At 44.6% G+C, this 11,541-nt stretch overlaps 1 protein-coding gene across 1 annotated transcript in view; it reads right to left on the reverse strand.

The window, feature by feature from the left end:
- LOC109977751 (uncharacterized) overlaps positions 1 to 7,897 on the reverse strand; it is a 23,639-nt gene extending 15,742 nt beyond the window's left edge. The window contains exons 1-14 of the mRNA XM_065965848.1: positions 7,622 to 7,897; positions 7,125 to 7,253; positions 4,987 to 5,074; positions 4,831 to 4,900; positions 4,641 to 4,744; positions 3,723 to 3,818; positions 3,572 to 3,643; positions 2,600 to 2,680; positions 2,338 to 2,437; positions 1,896 to 2,003; positions 1,415 to 1,493; positions 1,163 to 1,267; positions 994 to 1,078; positions 1 to 22 (exon numbers count right to left, since the gene is read on the reverse strand). The exon at positions 1 to 22 is cut by the window's left edge and continues 15 nt beyond it. Of these exons, the coding sequence (XP_065821920.1) occupies positions 1 to 22; positions 994 to 1,078; positions 1,163 to 1,267; positions 1,415 to 1,493; positions 1,896 to 2,003; positions 2,338 to 2,437; positions 2,600 to 2,680; positions 3,572 to 3,643; positions 3,723 to 3,818; positions 4,641 to 4,744; positions 4,831 to 4,900; positions 4,987 to 5,074; positions 7,125 to 7,253; positions 7,622 to 7,722 (1,240 nt within the window). The 5' untranslated portion in view covers positions 7,723 to 7,897. The remainder of the gene's footprint in view (positions 23 to 993; positions 1,079 to 1,162; positions 1,268 to 1,414; positions 1,494 to 1,895; positions 2,004 to 2,337; positions 2,438 to 2,599; positions 2,681 to 3,571; positions 3,644 to 3,722; positions 3,819 to 4,640; positions 4,745 to 4,830; positions 4,901 to 4,986; positions 5,075 to 7,124; positions 7,254 to 7,621) is intronic.
- Between the last annotated feature and the right edge of the window lie 3,644 nt (positions 7,898 to 11,541).

Here is an 11,541-nt window from a genome sequence, read left to right on the forward strand (position 1 = left end):
GCTTCTGGAGGTTTCTTTGAATCTGAAACACAAAGAAACATATTAAACACAAATAAACTACTGTAGATCAACCCTTAAACATTTTACTTTAAAGGGAGAATGTGCAACTTTTTGATCCAGTAGATGTCGCCCTTGAGCACCAGCCTGAAACCAAAACAAACTGCTGTTAGGCCACGCCTCCTCCGTACTGAAGCCTCCGCTATCCTTTCAGAGACACACCTCCAACCCCTCTCCACCATTTGTCCTTGGCTCAAGCTACAATCGCATGTGGCCTGCATTGCTGTGTTAGCATGCTAATGTTAGCACACTTGTTAGCGGGCTAATGTTAGCGCTCTTTAGTTAGCTTGTAGCTTCACTTTGCATGTAAATTGACTCATTTTGATTTAAAATCTGAAGTCCGCCCAGACGGAGACCAAGACAAGACCAAGTACAAATGTTTTTGATCTCGAAAAATGGTCTCAAGATCGTTCTCCTCGGGTCTCTTCTGTCGCCCCCCGGTGGTGGAATGAACTTCCAAACTCCATGTGATCTGCAGAGTCCCTCTGCACCTTTAAGAAAAAGCTAAAGAGCCAGCTCTTTCATGAATACCTACTAACTTAATGATGATGGTCTCCATATTATTGATGATGATGATGGTAATGACGATGGTTTTTGTTTGATAAGGACGACTTATAAGATGGTTTCTATACTGATTAGAGCTCTCAAGAACTGCCCTCAATGTTGTGCTTTGCCTCTGGTCACTTCCTGTCAGCACCTGTGTGTCCAATCAGACTCAAAGCTGATCGTTTGCTCTTACTCACATTGTTCCCTTTTTTCTAGATCCTTGCTTGTGTTGTTCTTACTCTCTGATGTACGCCGCTTTGGAGAAAAGCGTCTGCTAAGTCAATTGTAGAATTGTAGTTGTCCTACAACCCTACATTTGGGCAGATGAAACCATCAGCGGAGAAAAACACTAAATGGGAAACACTGAAGTGATTGTGCTCTTCTACAAACCTTTTCTAACTTGAACAAGTTGTTTGACAGCTCGCCGTAGATCTCGGCGTTCATCTCGCTCTGCGACCTCTGGCTCACCGAGTTTCTACAACAGAAGGTTTGCACAGAGTCATGAACGGAAAAAAGTGAGAAAAGGAACTCAACATATGAGAGAGAATCTGTGTCTTACTCATTGTGAATGTGTTCCCCCATGGACACCAGCGAGTTCAAACGTTGCTCCAGAGCCACGATCTTGAAAGCCATGTAACACGAGGACAGGACGAGGACGCCGACTCTGTGAGGAAAACGCAAACACAGCGAGACACATGGAAAGGAGCACAACAAACACAGAGAACAATCGCTAACACGCCCGGATCATGTGAGATGTCAAACTATTGAGAGCTGCGTCTTCTCGTGTTGCACAGAATGAAAGGTTACTCACAGAAACAGATAGATGAGCAGGATGGTGTGTAACGACATGTGCTGGGAGGGTCTCTCTTTGAGCGGTGCTTTAGGCGACGCTACAGGAAGAAAACGTGACAAAAAGGGTTTTTTAGTAGATAAAAGTTTAAGTAACTGAGCTGGAACATTAAAGGGGACATATTATGAAAAATCCACTTTGTGTTGTTGAACATATATTTGGGTAACCTGAGTGTCTACTGACCCACAAAATGTGAAATAAACCCATCCAGTCCTTTGTTTGTGGTCTGCATAAGTTTTACAACACAGAGAAAAATGCTCTGTTTCAAATGTGCTCTTCTTGTGATGTCACAGTGGGATTCTGGTAAAAAAAGGTCCAGATAACTGCTGGACCTTAAAAATGGCCAACCTGGCCAACCCCCCTGGACCCTAACCCTGTCTAGTCAGACATACCGGCTCACGCCACAGCACCGTTCTTCTGTAAACGCCGCCCTTGTATCTACCGTTATTCAGGGCCGCTCCGTGGATTTGGCTGGGAGCCTGGAGGTGGATGTCAGCATGGACCGAAACCTCTCCGCTCTTCACTGCACTCAGAAACGTGTTGGGAAAGTCTGCCCAGATAAACACAGAGAGAGAAACGTGTGACTTTCATCATCTGCCTCCTGCAAAGCAAATATTATCCCGAACAAGAAGCACGAGAAGTCCTGACGGAGTCGTTAGCTCGGGACAGTCAGAAGAAAAACTGTCTCAAATAAACAATAAATCATCGTCTCTGCCTTAACAACATCTGACCAGCTCAAATTTCACTTTGCCTTCTCTCCCAATATTTGCAAACCAAAGACTGTCTGAGCCGCAGTGACACCCGACACCCTACGCAAATATGGAGAGAAGAAGAAGAAGAACACAGGGTGGTAAAGTGTTGAGGTTTGGAGCACACACACACACCTGTGATCTTGTCGTAGTCTGGAGTCTGCGAGCCGGAGCTGCTGCTCTCCATCATCTCCTGCCGTCTCTGCTGAACGACCCCGTCCAGGTCGGAGAAGTCCTGTGGCGCACACACACGGGAAGATTAAAAAAAAAAAACATACCACATGCAGAGATGTTGCTATGGGAACAAAGCTATTCTATACATCTTTCATCTCAGAGGAAAAATATTTAGAAAACCTCCTCGTGGTAGGGCGGTACATAGCTGTACAAAAACACTGACCAGAGGAAGTGTCGACGGACAATCCACCCTGAAGCTGTTCTCGCACGAGGAATTAGTGGGGCTGCTGCATGTCTTCTCCACCTGGAATCAAACACAACAAACATTTATACAAGGGACGGGTACTCGAGTACTCGAGTACTTGCCGTTGACCCCATTATTCAAGTAACATTTCGTTACTCGCGACCCTGTGCAAGCGCTGAACTCATACAGCGTTACGTGCGTGACCCAGCTTTTTGTTTTCGGCTAACTGAATATACTAGGTTTGAAAATAATTAACGGGATACAAACGTATGACTTCTCCAGCCACGGCTTCAGCTTTAGTACACACCGAGCCAGATTTCAGCAAAAAAAACTCGGCAACTCTCTAGGACCATATTATTACACCGAAAGCAAAAGCACAACAAATACAGAACCGTCTGCTACAGCTGCGACATGTCAGTCAAGAAAAGTGAGGTCTGAAAGTACTTCGACAAAAACGATTAAGTTAATGTGCAGTGCAAGATATGTGTTAAACTTGCATACCATAGGAATACTAGTTTGATGCTTAACCACATGCGCTTAAAGCACAAGGAGAAAATAGGCAGTCTCGCATCACGTCATTTGCTAGCCCTGTTAGTGACATCGTTGTTAGCAATGTTGTTGAAATTGAAATCGCTTTCTGTTGTTGGTTATCTATTTATATTCATGTTTAAATATTGGATGTTTATGTCATTTTACAGGCATAAAGTCTACAATACCGGTCCGGGAGGTCGGTGTCCGACGGACCCTTTTTTTTGTTTACAGTTAAAAAAATAATAATAATCTGCGTGTACTCGAGTACTCGTTCATTGGGGAATTCGGGTAATCGATTACAGGGATTACTGTAAATTCCCATCCCTAATTTATATATATAAGAAATGTGTCAAATCAACAGTAAATGTTGTGTCAAATCCCAATTCATTCACAAGAGCAGAGGTTTGTGGCGTGTCTTACCTCCAGGTGGATGCAGATGGTCCTCAGAAGTTTGTAGGTGGTGTTTCGAGACAGGAAAGACACAAAGACATGCTGGAAGACAGCCAATCAGAATCAGAGTTTTTATGTTTATATCCAGAGAGATAACCGACCGTGTCAGAGCTCCTCTCACCTGATAACTCGTCGTTTCGATCACGAGGGCGTTCGGCACCAACAGAGCCGTTTTAGTCTTTTTGATGAACGTTACCGACACCACGGGGATGGAAATCTGGAGGTGAGAGAAAACAAAACCTGAAAACCTGAAGAAGAAGGTGAGGACACAGAAACTGTTTTTTGTGTTGTTGTACTCAAGACCGGTCTTAGTCTCAAGACCGGACTCTGGACCACTTTTTAAGGGTCTAGGTCTCGTCTCGTAATCAAAAGCATTGTACTCGGTCTTGTCTTGGTCTCAGACTGGGTGGACTCCGGATTCTAAATCAAGACCGGTCAAGACCACCACTGATTGGCTATCTTGGTCTTGTCTTGGTCGCTGAGCACTCTGGTCTCGGGTATGTCTTGGTCTTAGTCCTGCCTTGGTCTTGGTCTTGACTCGGTCTCACCCCTTAAATGTCTTGGTCTTGTCTCGGACTCTCCCTGTTTTGGTCTTGGTCTTGTCTCGATCTCAGAGCACTCTGGTCTCGGGTACATCTTGGTCTCGGTCAGTCTGGTCTTGGTCTTGGCTAGGTCTTGAACTTGTCTCAGTCTACCCTGCCTTGGTCTTCGTCCTTACTCTGTCTCACCCCTTAAATGTCTTGGTCTTGTCTCGGACTCGCCCTATTTTGGTCTTGGTCTTGTCTCGGTCTCAGAGCACTCTGGTCTCGGGTACATCTTGGCTAGGTCTTGATCTTGTCTCAGTCTACCCTGCCTTGGTCTTCGTCCTTACTCTGTCTCACCCCTTAAATGTCTTGGTCTTGTCTCGGACTCGCCCTATTTTGGTCTTGGTCTTGTCTCGGTCTCAGAGCACTCTGGTCTCGGGTACATCTTGGTCTCTGTCAGTCTTGGTCTTGACTTCAACACCACCAGTTCTTAAAGGGACAGGACGAGGAGATACCTTGGTGTCTCTGCCGAAGACTTTGGAGTGGAAACAGATCCAGTTATCAGAGACGAACATTTTGCCCTGATATAAAATGTCTCTCTGCAGGGCGCACGTGTAGCCTGCACAAAAAAACAAAAAGCTCCACCTTAAGAAAAACATTCTCTCTCCTTATATTCACATGAAAAGACAACCCAAGGACACTTACTCTGTTTGAGGGTCTCGTCTTTGCTGACCTCCTTAAATAACTTGTGATAGTGTGTGTTTGTCTTAGATATCTGTGAAAAAGCAGAGTGGACGTTTAGCTTTGATAAGGAAACTGCAATATTGTGACATTGTGTGTGATTGTGTGTTTTCTCCTTACGTGGATGGACTGGCCTTTCTTCCTGTCAGACTTGGTCTCATAGTCACTGGGACTCTGCACCGGTGAAAGCTGCTCCACAGGTTTTAATCTGGCAAAATCAAAAGGTCTGTGTTATTGTTTGAGCAGCAACTTAACACCTGAGGGAGGAGGACAGGTGACACTTATCAGCTAATGTAGGTCACTGAAGAGGTGTGAACTCACGTCTCCTGAGTAAATCATAACAAGTGTGTGTGCGTCCTTTAGCCGTCAGCTGTGGTCACTTCAGGACTGCTCACACAGCAACAGTGAGATCAGTAAAAACAGCACTTTGGTCATGCAACTCCATGTGATCTGCAGAGTCCCTCTGCACCTTTAAGAAAAAGCTAAAGACCCAGCTCTTTCATGAATACCTACTAACATAATGATGATGGTCTCCATATTATTGATGATGATGATGGTAATGACGATGGTTTTTGTTTGATAACGACGACTTATAAGATGGTTTCTATACTGATTAGAGCTCTCAAGAACTGCCCTCAATGTTGTGCTTTGCCTCTGGTCACTTCCTGTCAGCACCTGTGTGTCCAATCAGACTCAAAGCTGATCGTTTGCTCTTACTCACATTGTTCCCTTTTTTCTAGATCCTTGCTTGTGTTGTACTTACTCTGATGTACGTCGCTTTTTATGTGGTTATGAAACAGACTGAAGGTTAAAAGACGTCCCTCTGTACGAGCTGCAAACGCCAACCAGGCGATTTTGTTTTTTATAAGCTGTCATTTTGCCTCAGGGTTCAGGAGAAGTGATTAACAGCACGCTGCAGGTGAGGTTTGCATACAGCGCTGTTCTCCTAGCTCCGCCCCCTGTAACACCTCTCTTACTAGCTCTGACGGCGGTACAGAGGGGGGGATCACTAAGTCCCTCCAGTACACCTCTTTACACATTCAGACGCCGTTTCAAGGGGCCATATGGACGTCCCTAAGGTGTAATGGTCGGACTTAGTGATCCCACCTCTGTACCGTCTTCCCAGGTAGTAATAGAGGCGTTATTACCACGACTAAAGGGGCGAGACGGGATCATAATGTGTCTCTAGTCCGTCTACAAACCCCTCAATCATGAGAAAAGTCCATCCTCTCCGTCTTCTGCCTGCTCCACTTTTCAGAAAATGTGTGCTCAAACAGGCCGTTTAGAGATTTTCCCTTCATGACATCACAAAGGGCAGTAGCCCCTCCCCAGGTGGGTGACACTCCCACAGGTAGGTGTTTGTTCTGCCCTCTGAGTCTGCCTTCTCACCGTAAACAATAGGACATGGAGCGAGAAAGATCAGAGTACACCCAAGCCCTTCCAGAGAGGGGGCGTGGTCAGACACAGCTCATTTACATATTTAAAGGTACAGACACAGAAACAGCCTGTTCTGAGCAGGGCTGAAATAGAGGGGTTTATAGACATTATCAAATACAGGTTTAGAGTGGATTTAGAACAAGAAACTTCACACACGTTTTGAGGAGCTCAGAGACGTATTTACACTGAAGAAGAGGAGGAGGATATGTCACCTTTAATATGCCATAATATTTCCAAATTTGCATATAAGTAGTGACACAGTTTATATCAAACCAAAAAGCAGAAGTTCAGATTAACAATCTTAAAGAATCTAAAATGAAACCACTCATTAAAGTACTTAAAAATATTTGAATGTAGTTCTTTTAAAGAGTAAAACTAAACTTCTAGCCCCATTATGTGCGACGAATGTGAAGCTGGTTTGACTCTGCGGTGAAACAGTGTGTGTTTATTCTTGTTCACATGCTCACAATGTGACCTCCTGTTACATAAAAAGATTAAACAAATATCAACCACAAAACTGACTAATTACGTTCTTGATTTACTGACAGAAAGAGGGGAAAAGGTTCGACTCAGTGCGTCTGAATCCAACACGATCAGTTCAAAAGACTTTTTCCTGTCCATCTGAAAGTCCCAAACTTTAAAATATTTAATTAACAGTGATTTCAAACAGAGGAAACTAGCACATCCTGCACTGGAGGAGTCAGATGACAGATATAGATGGATGTGTTTTAGGAGAGGAGATAAAAGACATCATGAGAAGAGATCCTCTCTGCTGCTGGTGTTAACTACAGCCTCTCTACAGACAGTTTAAGCTCCTTCACCTCATGCCTACTGGTTTCCTCCTGCTCTCTGGAGGCTCTGAATCTGGGTCCAGACACAGCTGGAGGCCTGCAGGTGACCCTCCTCTCCTCCCCTGTCTCTTCTCCCCTCCATTCTCAGACCCTTCAGACCTGCACACATCACACCAGAAGTCACGGTTATTGAAACATCCTGCAGCAACAATAAAGTTACACAACACAGTCTTACGTGTCGTTATAACACCGTAACTGTGCGGGAGTGATATGAACACATAATACCTGCATGAAACATTCACTATGGCAGATCATTTATGAGCAGATCATGAATCTTTTGCAGATTCTGAAGGCAAATTAACACAAACTGTGCCACGTATACGCGCTCAAAAACTCAGCACGGCCCTTTAACTTAAAAAAAAGAAAACAGATTCTGATTCTGATCACAATGCACTGGGCCTGAACCGCCTTTCCTAAATGTGTAAAGCAGACCGGGGCCCTTTCCCCTCCATCTCATCCAAACTTACGCGGGCCTCGTCCCTCGGGAGTCCCTGTTCACGAGTTGCTGCTGCGGGGACAGTAACGGAGTGAGGAAGGGTCCGTCCGCCTGCTCGGTCACCACTACCATGTTTTTATTTGTACATATTTCACACGTCCTCCATTTGGTTTCTGCTGTCGCCCCCTTGAGCTACACACAGAAGAATACAGAAGCTTCAGGAAGCCCTGCTGGCACGGAAAGTTTTGGGAAGAGCTCTCTCGATTGGAGCGAGAAGCCCGGCAGAGGAGAGGAGGAGCCGGGAAAGGGGGAGGGAAGAAGACGGGGCCTGCCACCGGAGCTCACACACAGGTTTGAATCACGCACATACACTAAAATAAAACAGCGAAAGTTTTCAAACAAACACATCAGAATGAAGCAGCAACAAGTTTGAACTCTGCGTAAAACTTGCGCGTAATCATCTCCACTGTGTCCAACTTCTTGTATCACCAGTCATGCAAGAGTCAAACTGTGTAGACTTATAAAACTTATATTAAACAGAGTGTAAAGAAAGAGGCGTCCAGCAGAGGGCAGCAGAGTCCAGCGGGAGAATGAAGGCTGCAGGTGTGTTTTTTCCCTCAGGTGACACCCCCCCCCCCGTCAACACCAGAAACCAGTTACAACAAGAGCTGAGACTAAACGAGCTGCTCTCATTGGAGGATTTTAAGCGGATGTTAAATAATAATAACAACTTTATTTCTATAGCACCTTTTAAAAACACAGGTTTACAAAGTGCTTTGACAAACAGCAAAAACAAGAACAAACTAAACCAAACACAGAAGAACATAAACAACAACAAGAACATAACAAATGCAAAATACAAAAAATAATTAAATACAATTCAACAGAAAAGAACCCAAAGTGCACGATACCCAACAGACATATAGAACCAGACCATCACAAGAACCATCATAAGAACCATCACAAGAACCATCACAAGACCCATCACAAGAACCATCATAAGAACCATCACAAGAACCATCACAAGAACCATCACAAGAACCATCATAAGAACCATCATAAGAACCATCACAAGAACCATCACAAGAACCATCACAAGAACCATCACAAGAACCATGATAAGAACCATCATAAGAACCATCACAAGAACCATCATAAGAACCATCACAAGAACCATCACAAGAACCATCACAAGAACCATCATAAGAACCATCACAAGAACCATCACAAGAACCATCACAAGAACATCACAAGAACCATCACAAGAACATCACAAGAACCATCACAAGAACCAGCATAAGAACCATCACAAGAACCATCACAAGAACCATCACAAGAACCATCATAAGAACCATCATAAGAACCATCACAAGAACCATCACAAGAACCATCACAAGAACCATCACAAGAACCATCACAAGAACCATCACAAGAACCATCATAAGAACCATCATAAGAACCATCACAAGAACCATCACAAGAACCATCACAAGAACCATCATAAGAACCAGCATAAGAACCATCACAAGAACCATCACAAGAACCATCATAAGAACCATCACAAGAACCATCACAAGAACCATCATAAGAACCCAACAACTGAGACCAAGAGGACCAAAGATTTAAAAAGATGTAAGAAACTAAAAGAGATAAAAGTAAATCAAAAGAGAACAGCAATAAGAAGGTAAGAGCAGGAAAAGAAATAGAAACAAGTGGTTAAATTATAAAAATGTTTTACCTGGAGGCGGACACATCTGGCTGCAGATGTTCTCTCTGATGTGTTTGTGGGCGATGTTGTCTAACATTTGCTTTAATCTGTGTCTCTTAATGTCTAATAATGTATTTCTTAGTATGTGTGGATGCTAGTTGTTTGTGTGACATTCTTGAAAAAGGGATGAGTTTCTTTCCTGATTAATAAAGGTTCAATAAAAAAATCAAAAAAAATCTGAGTTCTTGATGTTGTCTCCACTTTCTCTCCTCACCCACCAGGGGGCGCTGCTGCAGCATTTATTAGAACCATCAGAGCAGGAGAGGGGAAAGAGTTGTCAGGCCTCATTGGAGCTTCCAGGAGACAATCCTCCTGCTGCAGCCGGGGATGCGAGCTAACAGCTAGTTAGCGTAGCATGTCATTAATCACAGCTGACAAGAAAACCAGGAGTCAAAGGTTCAGGAGGGAAACAGACTCTGTTTTTATTCTGCCTCTTGTTTCTTGTTAGCTGACAGAAGAGGTTTGGGAGATATGGAGACTGTTTGTTCAGAAGTAGCTGTTCTGCAAAAAAACCCCGTTGTGACAGTAAAACTTCACTTTGAGTCGCTCTGCAGTTAAAGATGTCACTCTCGTAGTTCCTTTTGTTTGAATTCATTCTGAATCGAGAGACTCAATACTCGATCTGCCTGCAGGCAGGAAAGCAACGTTCAACATGTATTTATGTCGTAACACATGAATCAAGGATACAGTGTTAGGCTATATTTAAATGATCAGGCTACTTGGAGCGTTTCTTTCATGGTCAAAACAACTTTCCTATAACTTGTAACCAGAGGTGCAACGGGTCACAGATCTCACGGTTCCACCGGCTGAAACCTTTAATGATAAAAACAGACACGCTGAAAAGACAAAGTAACCAAACACAATGAAAAATCAACACTTTAGGAGTCGATTCTGTGTGAAAGTCTGCAAAGAACCTCCAAAAAAAAACACATTTATAAAGATTGAATTAGCTTCCTGTATGGACAGTGGACACATGCTGCTTTCTTGTCGCCCAGACGTACGCCGACTTAACGCCATCCTGATCAATTCTCGATCAATTCTGAGATCCCATGCGGCCCGATCTGATCAGAACACATCCAAGTTCTTCTTGGGAACATGCATTAAAAATAAAGAGCTGACAACCTAAAAAGCTGTTTCCCAGTTTCCAATCATTATGCTAAGCTAAGCTAAGCTAAGCTAGCAGAGTAAACACATGAAGAATGGTGTCAGGAGCGGGCGTGTTTCTGTTTCTTTAAAGCCATGTGAAAGGGGCTTGATTATTAGATTATATGTGTGTTTGAAAGATTCCCTTTTTCCCGTCAGAGAAACATCTCTCTCGGGTCGGCAGAAGTTCTTTTCAGTGCCTGTCAGATATTTCCAGCGACAGCAAAAGACGGAGAACAAGGCAAGGCACAGAGAAAGGAGGGCTGCTGCTGTGTGTGCGAGAGTGCAAAAAAAAAAAAATGGTAGTCGTGACGAGGGGGAAGATTGAAGTCCTGTTAAGTGCTCTGCTTGAAAGCATGTCTGGCCTCATTAGCTGTCAGTTGTAACAATACTGAGCTGGCAGTGAAGACAGGTTGGAGTCTAGCGGTCATAAATCACTCCTCGACAGCTGCCTGACAAGCTGGGAACCCGGTACACAGGCACGGGCACTGCTCAGCCTCGACGCTGCACAGGCACAGCGGTAATCTTAGAAAATCATCGCTCCCCACCCTGGAATCACACACGGCCTGGAAAAGTGGTGTTTTGTAAAAGAGGGAAATTGCTTTATTTCACATGTACGTGCCCTCGACTGTAACCCCCCCACCCCCGCGGCCTGTCTTTCTTCCGACTGTGTCCATTGGCTAAATGAGCAGTGGCTGCAGTGACTTCTGTGGGGTGGTGGAGGGGGGGTAAAGAGCAAGGCCTGCAGGTCATTAATCACAGCCCCCTGACATGCAGAGCAGGAGGCCAAGGCTCCCCTATGCATACAGCTGCCGGGCCACACTCAATGCACAGGCGATGTGTTGACCCTCAAACACCCCCCCCCCCCCCCCCCCCCCCCCCCCCACAGCGCCCGTGGCTCTCATCTGTCCGACTCCCTCACTGTTTGTGTCAGTCATGTGTGCTGTCAGACACCTCCTCCTCCTCTCAGGTTCTGGAACTGTGTTTTCACAGGTTTTTTTTCTCTTCATGTGAGCCTGATTAGATTATTAGTGAATACA

This window comes from Labrus bergylta, chromosome 17 (assembly GCF_963930695.1).
Source record: "Labrus bergylta chromosome 17, fLabBer1.1, whole genome shotgun sequence".
Lineage (NCBI taxonomy): Eukaryota > Metazoa > Chordata > Actinopteri > Labriformes > Labridae > Labrus > Labrus bergylta.